General features: G+C 42.9%; 1 protein-coding gene across 5 annotated transcripts in view; it reads left to right on the top strand.

The window, feature by feature from the left end:
- Positions 1-17,687: 17,687 nt before the first annotated feature.
- IKZF2 (IKAROS family zinc finger 2) overlaps positions 17,688-21,757 on the top strand; it is a 147,577-nt gene continuing 143,507 nt past the window's right edge. For 4 of the 5 annotated variants that reach the window (XM_070422062.1, XM_070422060.1, XM_070422061.1 and 1 more), the window contains exons 1-2: positions 19,824-19,922; positions 21,481-21,529. In XM_070422062.1, the coding sequence (XP_070278163.1) occupies positions 19,920-19,922; positions 21,481-21,529 (52 nt within the window). In that variant the 5' untranslated portion in view covers positions 19,824-19,919. Of the gene's footprint in view, positions 17,832-19,823; positions 19,923-21,480; positions 21,530-21,757 lie in introns of those variants that run through there. The other variant, XM_070422063.1, reaches the window with a different exon arrangement.

Genomic DNA, 21,757 nt, shown 5'->3' with positions numbered 1-21,757 from the left:
TAATTTACCTTTGTTGCTATGTAAGGTTTTTCTTGTCAGTGACACAGATGCTGTAACTTACAGTTGGCTATCTGTATAAAAAATCTAAATCTGACCTATTGTATTAGGAGGATAACATTTTGAAGAGCAAGCATGAGGAATGGGTATCCAATCCATGTAGGAGAGAATATGTATTTCTTTTTTAAAAATGGGGAAATATTTTAAAAATTAGAAAAGGAATAAAAAGAAAAATTAGGTATGATGCAATAGTCTGCTTTTTAATATATATATATATATATATATATATATATATATATATATTTCAGAGAGGAAGGGAGAGAGAGAAACATCAATGATGAGAGAACCACTGATCGGCTGCCTCCTGCATGCCCCCCACCCCACTGAGGATCGAGTCTGCAACCCAGGCATGTGCCCTGCACTGGAATCGAACCCAGGGCCCTTCAGTCGACAGGCCAACGCTCTATCCACTGAACCAAACCAGGTAGGGCCAATGGTCTGCTTTTATGACACTACGATAACTAACTGTACAACTACAATCACATTAATTTAAGAATGTCCTTTGCAAAACTGCTTTTCAGGATATTTGGTTGCTAAATTTATTAAAGAAACACAGTATAACCCTAACCAGATACAGAGCTGTTCTCAGCCTTGATTTGATCAGTTACAAATATTAACTCATTTAATCTTTATTTAATTAAAAAAACCTTGTGAGGTAAATTCTATTATTACTCTATTCATTTAACAGGTGAGGAAACTGAGAGAGTAACAGATTTGCCCAACTGTGAAGTAACAATTAAGTGGTATAATTGGGATTTGACCCACTGGCCTTCTGGACTGAAGGCTTTTAGTCACCAGGGGAACAAGGACACTTCTCTCAATATGACCTGTGGCAAATTCCTCCTGGAGCTCTGACTGGGAAATGTTGTGTCTGTGTTTGGGCTGATGGTTTTGCAGGCTCCCTAGACAACTAGCTCACTTAGTCTTCTGCCAGGTGGTTGTGAGTTCAGAACTGAGCATGTGTTCAAGTGTGGCTTTTTCATAAGCAGAATTTCTTGATGTTTTCTCTTTCTCCTTTGTTTCTTGGCCTCTCGTATGTTACACGTAGTTTTTCACCTTATTGTTCTCTGAATTTGCTGGGACTGCAAACGCTTTTAGGAAGTACCAATAACCAACTTCTAACAGTAACCACAAATCAGTTTTGAAGAGAACACCAGCCTGTTTTCCAATTTATAAATAAAAGAACTACAGGAAACCAGACATGGCTACTATCAATCATTTAAGATAAGGCATGGCTAAACTCAATTGGAAGGTCACCTGAAACCAGTGGTCTTAACTTCTTTTAATATTTAACAATAAAAACATGCACAATTTAACTAAATTTGGCCTTTTCAAAGGGTTCATTCTTTCCTTCAGTGGCATTAGCAGAACCATTGTTTACTAGGCCCACTTTATATAGTGAACATGATGATAATGGTGACCTTGTTATGTTATCATTAGAGATAAAATGATGCCATGTCCTTCTATCTTTCATCAAAAGCAGAGTTAAATGGTAGAGAATAAAAGACTGTGATTCTAGATGACTTGCTGCTATCTAGTCTGACTTCTACCACCAAGGAACTAGTTAACATTAAGAAATCATTTAAAGTCCTGGCCAGTTTGGCTCAGTGGATAGAGTGCTGGCCTGCAGACTCAAGGGTCCCGGGTTTGATTCCAGTCAAGGGCACATGCCCAGGTTGCGGGCTCCGTCCACAGTAGGGGGTGTGCAGGAGGCAGCCGATCAATGATTCTCTCTCATCATTGATGTTTCTATCTCTCTCTTCCTTTCCCTTCCTTTCTGAAATCAATAAAAATATATTTTAAAAAAGAAATCCTTTAAATTTTATGGGTTGAGTATTATATGATTAAAATACATCTTCATTACACAATTTCACCCCTCCTTCTACTAGTAAAAAGACACTGATCACTCTCTGATATTATCCTTTTATCCTACATAATAAAAGCCTAATATGCAAATTGTCCCCTTGGGCGGTCCTTTGACTGGGAGTGCGACCGCTCACTATGATGTGTGTTGACCACCAGGGGGCAGCGTGGAACATGGCGGGCATCAGCAGTGCTGCACTGGCAGCAGGCTGCGGTGGAGGTGCTGCTGAACCCAATGGGCCCTGACAAGAGTGGGACCACAGGGGGATGGTGGAGCAGGTGAGCAGGCGGCACCAGGTCTAGGTGGGTGCGAGTGGGGGGCCCAATTGCCCCACAGACAGCAAGCAGCAGTGGCTGCGGGGGGTGGGGCTGCCGCCTGGCTCCCAGGCACTGAGGGAGCTGGGCAGGGGGAGCGCCCCAACCGATAGCTCTGCAGACTGCGACCAGTGGCCAGCAGGCCCTGATCGCCCGATTGTGGCCGGGCCCCGTGCTGGTACAGGGAACTGGGGATGGGTGCTGGTGACCAACCTCCTAGTGCCCGGGGCAGGGGGCTGTGACCACTTGCCAGCTACCTGGGCAGGGGGGTGACAGGGAAGGAGGTGCCGTGAGAATGCGGCGTGTCTGCTGAGCTCGCTCTCACTCCTCCTGCTACCCTCCCCCAGGATGCCAGGGCTCATGTACCCAGGAAGCCCCTGCGCTCAGGTGCCCGCAAGGAGCCCACCCCACACCAGCCCGGCCTCTTCCAGGTGAGCTGGGCCGCAGCTCCTGGGACTGCAGGCGCGGGTCAGGTTCCCATGGGTTCGAGCAGGAGCCTATCTGCGAGGCTGGCCAGGAGAGAGCACACTGCCTGCCCGGCTTCTGTTCAGCGCCACTGGGTGGCCCAGAGGCCCATGCTGTGCCCAGGCCCACGGAGTCCTGCTGTGCTCACCACTTCTCCGCGTGGGGACTTGGGCACAGTAACTCAGGCAGATGCGGGTGCACGGGGGGGTCCGGGGGTCAGCTGGGACCTGCCCTTCCATGCCAGAGGCTAGCACTTTGATCTCCATCCAGGTCTAGGGACCACACCCAGGAATGAATTTTGTGCACCAGGCCTCTAGTTTCATATATGAAGAAATAAGAACCAGAAAAATGAGGTGGATCAATCAGAGTAAATCAGAATCACAGATGCATGACTTCTATAATTTTTTGTTTTATTTTTTACTTAAATTCTTTATTGTTTAAAGTATTACATAAATCTCCACCCCCCACCCCCCATTGACCTCTCCCAGGTGGCTCCCACCCCCCAGCACATTCCCTCACCCCCCTACTGTTTGTGTCCATTGGTTATGTTCATATGCATGCATACAAGTCCTTTGGTTGATCTCTTACCCACACACCCTTCCCTTGCCTTCCCTCTTAGGTTGGATGGTCTGTTCGATGCTTCTGGCTCTATTTTTGTTGATCACTTTATGTTGTTCATTATATTCCACAGATGGGTGAGATCATGTGATATTTATCTTTCTCCAACCGACTCATTTCACTTAGCAGGTCCAGCCATGCTGTTGCAAATGCTAAGAGTTCCTTCTTTTTTACAGCAGCATAGTATTCCATTGTGTAGATGTGCCACAGTTTTTAATCCACTCACCTGCTGATATGCTCTTAGGCTGTTTCCAAATCTTAGCTATTGTAAATTGGGCCGCTATGAACATAGGGGTGTATATGTCCTTTCTAACTGGTGTTTCTGATTTCTTTGGATATATTCCTAGAAGTGGGATTACTGGGTCAAATAGGAGTTCCATTTGTAATTTTTTGAGGAAACTCCATACTGTTTTCCACAGTGGTTGAACCAGTCTGCATTTCCACCAGCAGTGCAAGAGGGTTCCTTTTTCTCTGCATTCTCTCCAGCACTTGTCATTTGTTGATTTGTTGATGGTAGTCATTCTGCCAGGTGTGAGATGGTACCTCATTTTCGTTTTGATTTGCATCTCTTGGATGATTAGTGACTTTGAACATGTTTTCATATGTCTCTTGGCCTTTTGTATGTACTCTTTCCAAAAGTGTCTATTTAGGTACTTTGCCCATTTTTTAATTGGATTGTTTATCTTCCTTTTGTTAAGTTGTATGATTTCCCTGTAAATTTTGGAGTTTAAATCCTTATTGGAGATAACAGGCGTGTTCTCCCATGCAGTGGGCTTTCTTGTTGTTTTGTTGATGATTATTAAGAAATCAAGCATTGCAGGTACATTTCATCCTTCTCCCTCTCATTCCAGAGGTTAGGGCTATTCTGAAAGAGGTATCTTTCTTTTCCATTTTATTATACCTTTACTACATATACATATGTATGTAAATAATACATAATATTGTTATTGTTTTCAATGTTTTTAACAATAAATGTAAGAATCGTGTTACAATTGGCTTATTTCACCCAACATAGATATTTTTAAGTTTGTCCATGTTGACTTATGTAGTAATATATAACTGCTATATAATATTTCAGTGAAGTGATTCACCTCAATTTGTATATTCATTTTAAAAAAAAATGCTTTTATTGACTTTTTAGAGAGAGGGGCAGGGAGAGGATTAGAGAGATAGAAACATCAATGAGAGAGAAATATCATAGGTTGGCTGCCTCCTGCATGCCCCCTATTGGGGATTAAGCCCACAATCCAAGCCTGCACCTTGACCTGGAATTGAACCAGTGACCTCTTGGTTCATGGGTCGATGCTGAACCACTGGGCCACACCAGCCAGGTTTATCTATTTTCTTAAATAGTGGCTTTCAACCTTTAATTTACAGTAATTTAATTTAATTTTTATTTCAAAGAGGGGAAGGAAAAGAGAGATAGAAATATCAATGATGAGAGAGAATCATTGATTGGCTGCCTCCTGCATGGCCCACCTGGGGATCAAGCCCTGACCAAGAATCCAACCATGACCTCTTGGTTCATAGGTCAATGCTCACATTTTATGTGTGACCCAGTAGATATGTGTATCTGTGAAATCAAAGTTTACCTTTCTATTTATCCCTTTTATATGTGACATACTATATTCCATTCTATTTCATTTTTTAAAAATAATGGTTATGACACACTATATATATAGTCTGCTGATGAATTACAACCTGACATTTGAAAAACACTGTTCTACAGAATAGTTTTCAAACTGCTACCACACTCCCAACACTCCGATATTCCCTAGGATGGAGTGGGAATCTAGGAACAGATGAGTGAGTCCAGCTTAGAAGGTTTTTAGGCAATGAAATATGTAACTAAATAGGAGTATATTAAATATGTGGAGAGCTTAGGTACAAAAAAGAAGTTTTTGAACCACTGTTTTAGGCAGTGAAGGTGATTTCTTATCATGAAGTCATTCTGAAAAATTGTGTATAGATTTTAAAATAAATGATTCATATGTTTAATTGATGCTGCAAGCTTACTACTTTCAGGATCCCTACGAACAATCTATTTGTAAGTAGGATTGAATATTTTTAGAACGTGACTGAAAACCACTCATTTTAACTTATACATTTATTTGTCATGACGATAGATGAATGTCCATAGCTCTGGAAAATGGCTTTATTTATATTTCCATAAACTACATCAGTAAACTTTATGTCTCAGTTGTACTGCAGTATATATTTGCAGACTTAAATACAAATGACTTCATTGACATAAAGGTCTCCTATGAAGATGCTGTAATGAGAATTTCTATGTTTAATGGAAGTGGGATTATTTCTTTTTTTAAAAAAAAAGAATCATCAGTTCCAATATGGCTGCATGTTATATTGGTCTCTGAAGGTGCATTTTAGCCTATGGCCATGACTAGAGACATAAGAGTATTTTGCTCTTAGCAAGGTTGTCAATTTCTATTTGCTTTTGGGAATTATCATCTGACTTCACTCTTCCTTTACTCAACAGCTCTCAGTGTACAATGCTTGGCAATAGCTAGTGACTTCCATGAATAAACCAGTCTTCATATGACCCAGACGCTGAGGCTGCCTTGTTTTCTTACCCTGATTTTGAAGGAAGTACTAGAGTTGAGTTGGCAGAGAGAAAGCCAAATCTGCCAAAGTTCGGAAGAAAGAGCACTCAAAACCTAAGTGAAGGGGAAGAAAGTGTCAGGAGCCTATCACCCCAGTTAGGAGCCATTTTATGGCAACGGATCTGCAGGAACTGGACCCTTGAATCTTTTACCTTGTAATACAGCAACTGCTGCATTCTCTGGCTACAGTGTAAAGATATAAATAATAATAGGCATTTTTGACCTCTGAAGTCATGACTGTCCATCTGTTTCCTGATTAAAGGAGGCAGCAAGTTTGACAGAAAGATTGAAATCACAGACTGGAGCTCCAGGTGAAGTCACTCACAAATTTTTTTTTTTTTTTTTTTTTTTTTTGGTTAATCTTCACCCAAGGATATTTGTCCATTGATTTTTAGAGAGAGTGGAAGGGAGGGGAAGAGACAGAGAGAGAAACATTTTTGTGATAGAGATACATGGATTGGTTGACTTCTGCCCGGGAATTGAGCTTACAACCAAGGTACCCTTGACAGAAATGGAACCCAAGACCCGTCAGTCCATGAGCCAACACTCTATCTACTGAGCAAAACTGGCCAGGGCTCTTCCATACTCTCAATTCAAACATTGCTTGCTGTCTCCTCTCCACTTATCCAGTATCCCACTGCTCCATCTCTCCCCAAACCTTTCTTATGATAGTCCTTGAAATTCCTCTCTCAGGTAAAACAAATGAGCAAGCAAATGCATCCTGTATCCTCTCGCTTAAAAACAAACAAACAAAAACATTTCCTAATTAAAGAGCTCTTCCTTGAGGCCACTCCCCTTTAAAGTGGGGTGAACGTATAACTTAAAGAAACCAGAACACTTTTAAGAGTAAATGGGGGTACTATTCATACTTATGTCAGGGCAGTGCCCTCGGCGGTCCTGGACTGTCTCTTGCTTCAACAGTGTTTGGATAGAATAGACCCCGAGATGCTCCTTCTTCCAGTCTCCAGACCAGGGGTCCTCAAACTATGGCCCGCGGGCCACATGCAAATACAAATATTGTATTTGTTCCCGTTTTGTTTTTTTACTTCAAAATAAGATATGTGCAGTGTGCATAGGAATTTGTTCATAGTTTTTTTTTAAACTATAGTCCGGCCCTCCAAGGGTCTGAGGGACAGTGAACTGGCCCCCTGTTTAAGAAGTTTGAGGACCCCTGCTCCAGACACTCTACAGCATCTTATCCAGTCACCACCTTCAGAACCATCTCCAGGACCAGCCAACATACGGGTTTTTGGGTTGTTTTTTTTTCCTACCTTAACTCTTTATTGCGGAGCAACCATGAGCTCCCAAATTCCCCAGAATTATTCCACCTAGCCAACCTGCATCTGCGGGCTCCCACACCTACCTCTCTCTGGGCTTCTATTTCAACCTTGACGGTGTGACTCTTCAGGACGTGGGCTACTTCTTCTGAGTGGTGGTGGAGAAGAAGCGGGAGGGCACTGAGCGTCTGTTAAAGATGCAAAACCAGTGCGGTGGCCGCATTCTCTCCAGGACGTGCTGAAGCCTCCCCAAGCTGAGTGGGCAAATCTCAGGATGCCATGGAAGCTGCCATGGAGGCCGCCCTGGCCTTGGAGAGGAGCCTGAACCAGGCCTTTTTGGAGCTGCCTGACCTGGGTTCTACCCACACAGACCCTCAGCTCCGTGACTTCCTGAAGAACCACTTCCGGGGTGAGGAGGTGAAACTCATCAAGAAGATGGGCAACACCTGACAAGCATCCGCAGGCTGGGCGGCCCCCAGGCTGGGCTGGGCGAGTATCTCTTCGAAAGGCTCACCCTCAAGCTCGACTAGGAGCCTTTGGAGGTCAGAAGCCTTTGAGAGGCCCCTCTGCATCCCCTGGTGTCTGGCTTTTACCTGAGCCTCTCCCTGAAACTACTAGCCATTCTTTTAACCAAACTGAAGCCCTCTTCATGCATTGGACCAAATGAAACAATAAAGCTTTCTGCAGCAAAAAAAAAAACCACCCACACACACACACAAACAAGTAAATAAAAATAAATAATAATTATGTCAGGCAGGGTTGTTATTGGCAAATCTGATGATACGGTCACCCTACTTATAGTCCTCACAGGTGAAGGCAACTTGTTTTCCTATGATTCACCTAGCGCAGGTGAGAAAATGGGGTCAGCATCACCCTTACAATCCCAAACCATTTTTTCACAAGATTTACACTTTTGTATGAAGCTCCTCTGATGCTTCTTGTTTCCTGCTACCTGTTACTACCCTTCCTCCTAGCTATTATTTATCAGTTTGCTAGGGAATCATTCTTCAAAGGCTTCAGCAACTAGTTCAGTATTTTCCTCTATTTTCCAAGACACAAGATAATCTCCTGATTAACCTACTCCTAGAAGCCATGATTTCCTGCCCTCTATTCTGGATCCTGGCATCTTGTACTCCATCAGAAATATCAAGTTTTTTTTCTCACAGTCCTCTATATGTTCATATCTCTCATTCAGTATTCCTTCTTAGACAAGTTATTCAACCTGACTGTGATCCAAGGCCTCCATAGCCCTCTACTTTTTCCCATCCATCGGTATCCATCCGTCAGTACCCTATCCTCTGTGTAGCTTACTCAATTGCCCATTACTGAAATTTAATTCCTTTAATTAAACTAAACTTTGATCCGCATCTTCCAGCTCCCCACTTTCTATATTGGACCAATCCTTTCATGTTTTCCAAGACTAAAGCTGGACTGTGAATTCAGTTATAGTATTGAGAATATTGATGGATTATATCTGGTCACCAGCCTCAACTGGTATTTCTATTCTGCCCATCAACATTTCAATATTTTTCTTTTAGATTCTTCCACATTTCTTCATAGCAACTATTTCAAGCTTATTTGCTCTTCTTTTTTAAAAGAACAAATTATTGCCCTAACCGGTTTGGCTCAGTGGATAGAGCATCAGATCAGCCTGCGGACTCAAGGGTCCCAGGTTCGATTCCAGTCAAGAGGATGTACCTTGGTTGCGGGCACATCCCCAGTGGGGAGTGTGCAGGAGGCAGCTGATTGATGTTTCTCTCTCATCGATGTTTCTAACTCTCTATCCTTCTCCCTTCCTCTCTGTAAAAATCAATAAAATATATTTTAAAAAATAATAAAATAATTATTGATTTCAGAGAGGAAGGGAGAAGAAAGGAGAGATAGAAGCATCATTGATGAGAGAGAATCATTGGTCAGCTGTTCCCTGCAGGTGCTCTATTGGGAATTGAGCCCTCAACCCAGGTATGTTCCCTGACCAGGAATCGAACCGTGACCTCCTGGTTCTTAGGTCGACATTCAAGTACTGAGCCACGCCAGCCAGGTTTATTCACTCTTCTTAAATGTTCGATGCAGTCATTTTCCCCTTTACTCTCAGAAATAACACTGACACCTTCTTCAAACCCTCCTCAATTTCCCATCATGTCAAGTACTTGCATTTGTACCCATCCTTTCTTGCTTCTCCTTAGTACAAGAGGTACCTCCTCTCCTATCTGAACATAGTTATTTCACTTGTGCTCTAGATCTTTTTGTCCCCTCAGGGACCAACTTTCTTCCATCCTCAATATTTTACTTGCTCTTGACACCTTCTTATCAGCATTAGAACAGGCTAAAATTTTACTTAGAAACAAAAATTCCCTCAAGCCCCCACCCCCATACCCTCCTCCAGCTTCTAGCTTCTGCCTTTCCTTTCATAGCTAAACTAGAGGCCCAGTGCATAAAATTCCTGCAAGGGGGGGGGGGTATATGGCAGGGTCCCTCAGCCTAGCCTGCACCCTCTCCAATCAGGGACACCTCTGGGGATGTCCGACTGCCAGTTTAGGCAGGATCGGGCCTAAACTGGCAGTCGGACATCCCTCTTGCAATCCGGGACTGCTGGCTCCTAACCGCTCACCTGCCTGCCTGCCTGATCACCCCTAACCACTCTGCCTGCCTGCCTGATTGCCCCTAACCGCCTCTGCCTGCCTGCCTGATCGCTCCTAACTGACTCTGCCTGCCTGACCGCCTGTAATCGTTCTTCCCTGCTGGCCTGATTGCCCCTAACCACCTCTGCCTCGGCCCCCGCCACCGTGGCTTTATCCGGAAAGATGTCCAGAAGATAGCCGGTCTATTTGGTCTAATTAGCATATTACCCTTTTATTAGTATAGATAAAATTGAAATTAGTGTCTGTATATACAATCTTTACTTCCTCACTTCTTATTCTCTCCTCAACAACTCTAATTGGTTTTATGCTATCTCTACAGGCAGTATTTGTTGCTGTTAATCTCTTCTCCTCCTTAGACCTCCTGGTTTTCCCTCAGATCTCTGAATGTCTCCCTTAGACAGCCTATCTGAAAAGTACTGCTGTCCCAATGAATCTCCTTAAGCAGGCTAGCTTGGTTGAGGTTGAATGAGTCACTGAAGTTCTAAAGAACAAAAGAATGAGTTCATGATACTCTCCAGAGTCAAAAGAGAAGTCTGGCCAGATGACAAGGGTCATACACAGAATGGCATGACCTTAGTGAGCTTCACTGTCCAGATCCTGGCCTTTAGCCTTGTGGGGTGCAAGGGTGGGGAACCTTTTTTTCTGCCAGTGATATTTATAATATCATTTGCGGGTCATACAAAATTATCTACTTAAAAATTAGCCTGCTATATTTGGTCAAACATTTCATTAACTCATCCCTAATGCCTTGGCAGGGCCAGACCAATGATTTCCTGGGCCATATATGGCTCTCGGGCCGGGTGCTCCCCACTCTTGGAAAGAAACTCAAGTTCACAGATCCATTATTATTCTTTCAAGGACAAGGAAAAATGTCTAAACTGATAGGAAATAGCTGTACAAAACCCCCAAACACCTTTCATTTATAAAGAAACATAATTTTCAAGTATATTCTCTCCATATAGGAAAATAACATGGGAAGTAAAACTCTCACAAAGTTGCTCCTGTTGGATTTGAGTCCATCAAGGGGTTGTATGCATGACAGACTGTCTAATGGTGCCAGGCCACCTCCACATCACGAGGGACCTCTCAAAGCAATAATCCTAAAGACTTGGGAGAGAGGTGCCCTCCCTCATCTATGTTAGATTAGGGAGAAAGATGACTGCTTAAATACCTAACTGGTCTTCTGTTCAGCATTCACTCTCTAACATAATATCGGGATATTATTTTTTAATATTATAAGTACACCAGTTCCCATGTTCATTTTATCTGTTGACTATTTCCTAATCTCTGGGGAAGCTCTTCTCTCTTGGGGAAGGCTATTCAAATGTTCTAAAGCAAAGTTCCCCCAAAGCCATTGATCAATTTCATAAATAGTATTTCTGGTATCAAATAAAAATATTACTTATTTTTGTTTCTAGAGAAAAAAACTGCCATGAGAGAATAAATATGTAACTTCCATATCTATCTAAACTGGGAGAGAAAAAAAACTATAATAGTACAGTTTTACTTCTCTACTTCAGTATTCACTGTATTTGTAGATTAAAACGGAGAGAAAAGCCCTAACAGCCCAGGCTGCACTTAATAGATCCTAGAAAAATGTACACATTGACCTTCACTACAACTGAGAGCTACTCTCCACTAGAAAAAATTCTGTTTCTTGAAATCCAAAATGTCACTTAAGAATACCATTTAATCACAATGTTCACCACAGAAAGTCAGTAATTCATTCTTTGAATGACATATAGATGAAGTTTACAAAAGGGAGAAGTGTGATGCACCTGTGTCTGAGAGCAATGAATCAGACATGATCCCCTTCGAACAAAATGTGCAATTATGTTTGGGTATCCAGAATTTCAATTTAAGTTCTTGTCTAGATTTCTTTGTCACCATTAATGATTACTCAGTTCTTTATAGGACGGTTATCATTTAATTCTCAGTGGTTCTCTCATGTCACTCACTTGATGGACGAGATCATAGAAGGTACAGATGAATATCTGGTGTTAAAGCATTAAACGTCAAATAGGTCATGTTCCACACACAGACAGGCACTGGATTTGGTAGAGTTCTGTGTTGATAATACAGTCGATGAACCTTCTAGAAGACTGTGGACATTCAGTTTTCCTTTCAAGTGGTTTAATATTAGTATGTTACCCACCAGGTTGTTAATCAAAGTGCTGGAGTTAACTACAGTAACGGGTTCATATGATTAACAAATATATTTGGCTATTAAGGAGACAGCATAACATGGTGGCGATTTTATGGGCTTTCTAGAACGTAACACATGCCTTTGAGTCCAGCTCTGACATTGTGAGACCTTGGGCAAGATAATAATATCTCCACACATATGTAATACCTTAATCAATAAAGAAAAAATAAAATAATAAAAAAGATATTAATATCTCCAAGCTTCAATTTTTTTTATGTGAAAATGGTGTTAATATTACCTCTTAAAAATAATTGTGAGGGCTAAAAGAGGTAATGTATGAAACGTGCTTGTCATGACACCTGGCATAAAATAAGTCCCTATAATGATGATGATATATACGGCTTTCCAAGTCCACTGATGCTCTGACTTGCTGAAATCAGTTATATCATCAATCTAAAGCAGTATAGATACTGCAAAGGATTTATTTCTCCATAATGGTATGTTTCAAAAATAATATTCCAATGAAGCCATTTCTGGAATATAGTTTATAGGACTTTTGATGATAGCCTTAGTCTACCAAGTGGGACTTTCCCAGGTGTCTAGTACCTCACCATGATGTTAAGTTTTTTTTTGTGTGTGTGTGTGTGTGTTTTATGTACCTTTTTGAACATAACTGCTAGGGGGAGAGATACTGATGGTGTTATATCATATTCACACATCTTGTCTTAAGACAGTTCAGAATGCCACACTAGTCTCTATATTAAGCTAACCTTTCTCTAAACCACAAGTCATGAGAATTGGAGGAGGTGACATTTGACTTCACTACCTGTAAATGACCTTTCTTTCATTCGTCCCCCTCTGCCCCACCGCAGGCCCCCTCTCAGAGTTGTCAAGCAGGAAATGGCTCTCCATTTCTATCCCTGTGTAGCTTCTAATTCCCTAGGTTGCTGCTTTCTGTTTGTAATGCTTCCTTCTATTTTTCTCAGTCTATACAGAATTGTTTAAACATGTGATCAGACTCTGCTGTACTGTGAAAGGACTTCGGTTTACAAAGAATCGAGGCTTCTTACAAACACTGGACATGTAATTCCATGAGTTTTTCACGGGATTAAAAAAAATATAGGATCATACTCCTACTGGCACTAGCTTATATCCTAAGTATTCTCCTTGAGATGCAACTAGCCCTCACCTGGCTTTAGACTATGGATATCTCCAGCAAAGTCCAACCGTCGGCATTACAGATTTTTTAGGCTAGTCTGCCCTATTTTCACCTCCCAATTCCAAAGTCAAATAACCATTTTTGGGTTTCCTTCTTTTTCTCGTGAGTGTTATTATATTGGATCTAAATTAACACACTCCAGTGTATTCTCTTTTTACTGTTAGCTTTTTTCTTCCCTTGTACTAACACTTTCTTGGAGGTTTCAATAACCTTATTACTCTTTTGTTTTTTGCATTTAATGATTTTAGGGTTTCTAAGAATGTTCTTCCCAATGCCTTTTAGGGTTGTTTTGTGAGCATCAACTGTCTGCACTTGACCCAGCTCAAAGTTCTTTCATTTCTGCAATTAATGGAACTCATTTCCTCAAATGCTGAACTACATCTACATTTTATTTTTTTATTTTTTTTACATCTACATTTTAAAGCAACTATGGCAGCTTTTAGTGACATCTTTAAAAGTGTGTGCTTTCCTTTTTATTCAGAAACCTCTCTAGTCTTCACCCTCTTGGTCTAAGTTTAACTCCCACAACTTATAATTCTCATTTGTGATAGAGATAGCCTATCATCTGTTCTACATCAATACCAAAACGTGTTCTCCAGAAGAAATCTGATATTATCCTATCAAAGTGTGAATTTAAGTCATAATGTTACTTTTTCTAGGTACAAGAGCCTTATCTCGAATTGCAAAGTGACATTCTTCAGGGCTGCTAAAAGAAACCATTGTTCAAGATGGAGAGAAAGAGAAGACCCTTACCAGGTACAGCTCGCATGCCACCCAGACAGACCCCAGACGGTAAAATGTATCAGGAAGGCAAAGTTGTGAGGTATTAATATGCTTTACTTATGAACTGGATGTGGCATCTTCGAATGTTTTCTCTGTAACTATGTTTCCCATTCGGGCTTCCTTGCTTCTTCACAGTGCCGATCTAGGTCGACAGGAGAAAGTGAGCCCATTGTTCCACATCTCACTTAAGAGAACACCACTTCAAAGCGAAGATCACCACCACCTGACAAAAATAAAACACGTTATCAGTTTTAAAGCATTGTGCCTGTGCTGATCTCAACTTTTCCAGGGATTCAAGTTATTTTAGGGCACCTACTCTGAATGACTATGTTCCTATAGCTAGAACAATAGAACCATCTAAAGAAAACTTCAATATATAATCAATTTCCAAATTTTCCCCTTAATATTAGCAAAATACTGTAATGTTTCGAATTGCACCCTCCTACCCTCTGCTAAAAACAAAACCCAAACTTTAAAAACAGAGTTAATTCCTTGAACAAAGAAAAATGCACTTTTATCCAAATTCCTTTAAAGGGTACTCGGGCTTTTAAATACAAAACAGATAAAATAAACCATCCAAAGAAAACAAAAGTAATACTCCATAATGTCCCTTTTAGCTACACTACCTTTAAAAATTTTTGTTTTGCTAATTGCACTTAGTGGTTATAGAATTACATCTGCTGCATTTCTTGATGGTCAACCTCGTTCATGAGTAATCAGGTATTAACATGAAATAATTTATTTACGAAACAGAGGGGACACAGATGTACTTGACCAAATTATATTTGATACACAGTTTTAATCACTTTTACTATTTATACTTGTAAGTTTTATATCTACCAATTTATATCACATTCTTCACATGAACCATAAGCCAGAGCTAAGTATACTGTATTTATAACATGATTTAGGATCTAAGATTTGAACAAGTTCCTTTTTTAAAAATATTTTTTATTCATTTTTAGGGGAAGAGAGGAAGGGAGAGGGAGAAACATCGATATGAGAGCGAAACTACTTCCTGCATGCCCCCTACCAGGATTGAGCTGCAACCCAGGTATGTACCCTGACCAGGAATTGAACCAGCAACCTTTTGATGTCCTGGACAATCACCAACTGAGCCACACTGTCCAGTGACCACATTATTGATGGGATAAGAATGTATCTTCGCTATCTATGCATTTTGCCCCTTGAAAACAGTTTAACACATGGGAACTAGGTATGTGATTAGCTCTATATTCATCCATTCAGCAAATGTTTTTTGAGTAACAACTCAGGCCAAACATTTTGCTAGTTCTAAGAAAACAGTTGCTAGCAGGATATACATAATCCCTGCCCTTAAAAAGATGACATTATAGTGAATAAAATATTTACAAATTGTATAGTGAAGGAGATGTGCAAGGCACTCCTATATGAGTTGGAGCTGGGAAGGCATGGTTTCAGCGGAATGGGGCTGACAGGATCAGGAAGAACCCGCTGTGTGAAGTGAGGTGGGGGTCAGGTATGTTTTCTCCCCACCTCCTCACCCCCATCCCCAAAGTGAAAATTGAACTATCCAACTGGATACAATGGGCGAATAGGATGGTATTGTACTTCCCTGGTAGTGCATTTTTATGCACAGGCTAACTATACCTGTACTTTAAAAATGTGTGCAGTGTAGTTAGGGTAAAAAGTGAAAATATGCTTTCTAACCACCATAAAAATACTGTTGAGAAAAACTGTGAACAAAGTGAATTACTGCAGTTTATAAAAGGTTCCTTCCCGCAAATGGAACCCTGAGTCTCAGAGCCAGGACTATTCAACTGCAGAGGATGAAACAGAACCCATAGCTGTACTATGTAAACATAAACTTGACTTCTTTGGGATACACTGGATATGCCAGGATCTGCAAATTAGAAAGGAACATAGGATGTTAAAAAGAGGAGCAAGTTTCCACAAATGGTCTAATTCTCACAAGTGATCATTTACCATCCTAAAATCTGGGAGCTAATAGACCCTCCCCCCAAACCCCACCCCCAATTCCTGGGGAGACAGAGTCACCAAATGTAAAATGTCTGAATGCTTAGCCACTAGAGGGAGAGAGTGTGCCTCTGGTGATTAGGAAGTCAAAGAAAGCAACTCCTGAAAAGGATAGTCTTTCAAGGGAGCTAAATTAAGCTCTAATCAGCCAGGGGGCAAGGACTTTATCAACTGTGGTAACTCTGAGTAACTTTAGGATAATTCCTTAAAACTTCATATAGGTTCCTCTTCTATTAAAGAATTAAAATGCTTAAACTAGCCAGACATTTCATTTTCAGTTTTAAGTCATCTTTCCTAAGGACCTCCATAACTTTGCAGATACTTAAACACTTAGGCTGAGTTTTTAGGAGGGATTTATGGCAACTTAGAGAAGTTATGCTACCATTTATATACTGGGAATCAACATTCCACTTTTCTAAGATAATTTAAGGTTAAAATATTTGCTATCTATTGGGATGATTAGAATGATTTGTGGAATTCTGTTGTCTTTCCTAAAATATGTCATCAAGAAAATTACTTTTATTTACCTAATTGACAGGTTAAAAAAAACAACAACATATAACTCATCAGAACTGCAATTTCTCTTAAAATTGTCCTACTAAAGTCATTGGTAGCCTGAGCCCAAATGATTTGCTCTCCAATGAATATTGGTTCATCTTGTTTTCAGTATGGCACCAACTATAATTTTTCCTAATTCAGTAACCAGCCTACTGGTTACACTTGTCTAATAAACCTTTAAAAAGTAATTCATTATTAAATGTAAATTTAGTATTAGACAAGTTATACACGGTATCCATTGCATAGTGTGCATCAACGTGAATGAATTCCTCCATCACAAAATCTAAAGGAAAAGACATTATCCAAAATTTCCCAGACATAGAGTAGTGCTTAAGATATAGTTAATAGTTAATGATTTTATTTTCAATGTGTCATTTTCTATCCTCAGCAGAAAAAAAAAAAAAAAAAAAGCAACTCAGCAACTATTTCTGGGATTCTTGGAAGGAGGAGCTCGGTGCCCGCGCCTCCTCTTTCAGCATTGATTTTCCTCACAACCTGTGACATGGTTTCTCAGAAACGCTGTTGGGTAGTCCTACTAATTCCGTGTGTTTTTTCAAATTTAAGCCACCCAGACTCCACAGTTCAGTATTTTCAGGTCCTTTCATTTTCCTTTTCCCTTTCATTACAGAAGTCTCTATTCCCTCTTTTTGCAAATGTGGTCAAGGAAAAAAAAAAAAAAAGCCAAATGCTACTATGTGTAGCAAGAGCACACATTTAACTTGATCTATTTCAGTTGTTCCCAAATCAATTTTAAAAAGCTGTGCGATAACGAATGGTGGCTACTGATGGGCAGCACTGGGCTCTAGCAACTTTCTGGACCCTCACGCTTCCCTGGGACTGGGGTGGATGTGGCAGCCGCCCGGGGAAGAAGACGCCAGCAAACGCTCTAATTTTAAAACTTGCCCCGGGAAGCACTTCCAAAATAGTAAGCGCTGAGCGGCATCTCAGACCCGACTTTCCCTTCCCCTCCGCTCCCGAGGACCCCCGCATCCCCGTCCGCGCCCCGGTCCGTCGGTGCCGTTCACCGGGCTCGCGCCGCGGAGTTTATTGCGAAGCCCAAGTGGGTGGGTCCACGCGCACCGCCCGACTCGGGCCAGGACGGCCAGCCCCGAGCTCCGCGCCGGGCGCCGGGATCGCCGCCGCTCCCGTGGCCCGGCCTCGCCACGGCTCCCATTTGGAAAGAAAACTTCACGCGGCCGAAATGAGCCTCCGCTCTCCCCGGCGATCCTTCCTTCCCGGCCGGCAGAAAACGTGAGATTTATGATGACCGGGGGGCGGGGGGACGGGTAGAATGAGTGGGTCGGGGTCGCGGTGGGACTCTAGGAACGCTGGTTACCTGGTGGCCCTTGGGAGGGGGGGGGCGGGGTCCGCCGGGGGAGGGGGTGCGGGGGTGCGTGGAGAGACGAGCCCGGGCGCGCGCGGGGGTTGGGGGCCGGGGGGGGCGCGCGAGGCAGTGCGCGCGCCGCCGCGCCGCCGGGGCCGCACTTGTCCTGTAATCGATTGCCGAGCGCGCCGAGCGGCCCGGCGCGCAGACCCGCGCCCTCGCGCCCTCCCCGGCCCCCGCGCGCGCGCGCTCACTCCCACCCTCCCCCACGCGCGCGCGCGCCCTCGCCGGCCCGCACACACGCACGCACGCGCGCGCGCACGCACGGCCGCCCGCCGGCCCGCGCCCCCTGCCCGCCGCCGCCGCCGCCGCCGCCGCCGCCGCCAGCCAGCCCGCCCTCCGCCCGCGGGCGTCTGCGCGAGCCCGGCCGGCCGGCGGGGGAGATGTGCTCCGGCGGCGGCGGATCGGTTTCTCGGGGTTTGACCAGCTGTCCCGGGCTAACCCTGCTCCTCGCTGAAGATGGAGGAAGTAAAAACAGGATTACCCTTAGCTACGGCTCCACCGCCTTAGTTCCCACCACCCGCCGCAGTGCACAAACACACGTTAGGCACAGGACAGAAAGCCCGAGAGAGGACACACTGACAGTAAACACACACAAAGGGTGATGGGAGTGTGGTACTGCATGCGCTGCTGAGGTAAATCTCCGTTTGGCTGTGGCGTGGGGAAGAGCAGCTCTTGTTTTATTTGTCTTCTGGTTCCGAGGTTGTCGAGATAAATGTGTGTGTGTGTGTCTGGATTTGCAAAGGTCGGGGGGCGGGGAGCGTTTTCAAAGTTGAGTGTAATTATCTGGCACCTCGTTTTGCACGGTAATGCGATCAAATGACTTGTTGCTGTTAAGCAGGGAGGAGGAGGAGGATGGTAATGTGGGTGTTTTTCTCCGGGAGCGATGGCTGGTGGGGATGAGTAGGGTCCTAATGTCGGTAAAGGGCGCCCAGGGAACCGGGCTGGCGACGGTGTCCTCTGCCTTCACGTGTCGTCCCCTCCTTGAGATCTGTTTCTGGGATGTTCATCGATTAATCAGTTCTCATCTCTCTAGCTGTCATGGATTTGGACTTGTTTGGCTTTGTTTTAACTTGAATTCCAAGAAAGATCGGGTAGCTTGGCATAGATTGCAGCTGTCCAGAGAGAAGGTAATAGCCAGATCCTGTTGGAATTTAATAAAAACAAACAAACAAACAAAACAAAACAAGACAGGTATGACACATGCAAAAAGGCAGCAGTTAAATCACTTTGACAGGTTCCATCCAGGATGGGCGAAAGAGATGGAATTAAGATTTCTTTCTTTCTCCATTTGCCAAAAACACAGTCTTGGGAAGTTGGCCTAGGACCTAGGTTCCTCGCTGGGTTCTGCCTGACTGTCCCTCCCCTCTAACCCCCCCACCTTTTCTTTCAGTTTTCTTGTCTTAGCTTTTGGTCGATTCTTAAAGAACCGGTGGATCAAGTTTTTTCTCTTCTTGTTAATCGCATTGCTGTGGCACTGACTGACCTCTCTCTCTCTCTTTCTCTCTCTCTCTCTCTCTCTCTCTCTCTCTCTCTCTCTCTCTTTTTTTTCCTCTTTCCTGAAAGTACGTGGTGCCATTCCTGAGTGACTTTTCCTACTAGACCATCCCAAAGGGACGAGGGGGAGGGGAAGGAGGAGGAGGAGGAGGAGGTGGAGGAGGAGGAGGAGGAGGAGGAGAAGGGGGGTGTTCCTTCTCTCTCATTTCTTGGTTTTGTTTATCAGCCGATCTGTTTGCTGGATTTGGGCTCGGAATGACCCACCTGTGAAGTGCTTTTCCTTCCTCCTCGCCTTGAACTCTGCAGGGGGCTTGGCTTGGAGGGGGCCAGGGAGGGGAAGAGAGAAGGGGGGAACACAGAAAACTTCTTTCTCTCCCTCTCCGTGTATCTTCAGCCCGACATTGTCACCTCCTCTTGGAGGGGTTAGAAGAAGCTGAGATCTCCCGACAGAGCTGGAAATGGTGATGAATCTTTTTTAATCAAGGGACAATTCCTTTTGTATGTACATTTCGTTTCTCTTTCTCCTTTTCTTTTGCTGGCTTTCCTTCTCTGAGGGTTAATAACCATTTCATTGATGGGGCAGACTTCTTTCGCTTCTCCCTGACGTTTCTTTCTTTTTTTAATATGTGTGTGTGTGTTTAAATGTGCACATTTTTAAAGAGATAAACTCATTTGTAAAATAGCTGAAGAAACTGCTCCCCTTTTAAACTTTACGGATGCCTTTCTTTAACGCCTTATGTAATCATAATTTGAAAGAATTTGATAACAGTACAGCAGGTTGAAATTTAAGTGCTATGTAGTGGCTGAGTTGGGAATTTGATCTGATTATTCCATAAAGAAAGAAAAGTTTTGTGTGTGTGTTTTTTGGGGGCGGTGGGGGTGGGTAGGGAGGGTGGTGGTGAAGAAGGGGAGGGGAGGGAGAAGGGAAGTGGTTTTGGAGACAAGTGAAGCTGCCTGTTTTCCAGTAAGTAATGGAGAAATTCCAGGAGCCAGGGCTAAATATACTTGGCGATCAATACAGAAATGGCTCATTGTGAATAATTTAGCTGCTGGTGCAGTGAGAGTTTTGAAACTAAAGGCAAAAAGGACCAGGGCCAAAGGGGGAAAAAATAAGTAAAAAAATCTCCTCAGGACATGTCAATTCTTTAAACTTTGTCTTTCAAAGAATACAGTTAGCTTATCGATCTTTTCATTATGTGAAATCAAAGCCAGGGGGTGTCATCTCATACAACTTTTGTTTCTGAGAATTAAGTTCTTGTTTTGCGTCATGGGTGCATGAGAATAATTTCCCAAACTTTAAAAAAAGCGATTCCCTTCCCAACAGCAAAAAGTTTATGAAATTTTCAAAATCGGACTGTATTAAGTAAGCTTGGCATTTGTATCCAACCCTGGTCTGGCAGGAAAGTAAGGTTACATCGAACAGGTGCTCGCCCAGAACTTGGGGTTAGGCTCAAACGCCAATACAAGTTCAGGAGTTGGGTAACGGCTGCAGAAATCTTAGAGACACACTTGGGCACGAAGTTTTTGTTTTGTTTTCTTATGTTTGTTTGTCCTCCCCCCCCCCCCCCCCCCCTTAGAACATGATGAACCAACTTGCAACAATTGTGAATAGAGCTATCTGTATACTAGGGGAGTCCTCAAACTGCAGTGCGATTGTGGGAAGTAGTGAGGGGTAAAGCTGGCACGTTGGAGATGTGGCCCCCTAGTTTTTTGTCGTTGTTTTTTCTTCTTCTTTGAACCAAGTAAATTCTGATGAAGAGAGTCATTCCTTTCTTGCTACAGCCCATCTCACAGCACACTTATCTTTCCTATCCTATCTCCAGCAGGAATCAGATCATTTGCAGAAAGAGTTCAGTGACTTGCAAATGAGCACATACAGTACACTGTAGTATGTTTCCTGGGCACAGGTTGCAGCAGCAGCAACATGGGCTAACTGCTTGGAGCTTCAAATAAGTTAAGCATTTCAGGGCAGAACTGAAAGGAATCATTGTGTTAAGGGTCTAATCTCTTGTATTGCAGCACTGCACTTTGACTATGGAAACAGAGGCTATCGATGGCTATATAACGTGTAAGTATTCATTCCCATTAATTTTCTTTATTGCTAATAAAGTTATGCTCCTGTGTTACCTGTACTTGAACTCCTCAATTTTAAGTCTTTATCACGGATTCTATGCTCTCATTTTCTATCTGTTCACAACTTCACCCTTAAAGTGAGTTTGGTAAAATAGCAGCATACAGTGAAATAGAAATAGACTTACTATATTAAAGATAATATGGAAAACAGTAGAGCTTAGCA

Source organism: Myotis yumanensis, unplaced genomic scaffold, assembly GCF_028538775.1.
Source record: "Myotis yumanensis isolate MYYU_CA2020_CCGP unplaced genomic scaffold, mMyoYum1.0.hap1 SCAF_8, whole genome shotgun sequence".
Lineage (NCBI taxonomy): Eukaryota > Metazoa > Chordata > Mammalia > Chiroptera > Vespertilionidae > Myotis > Myotis yumanensis.
The sequence above is the reverse complement of the archived record's forward strand: the minus strand, read 5'-3'. Positions and strand labels throughout refer to the sequence as shown.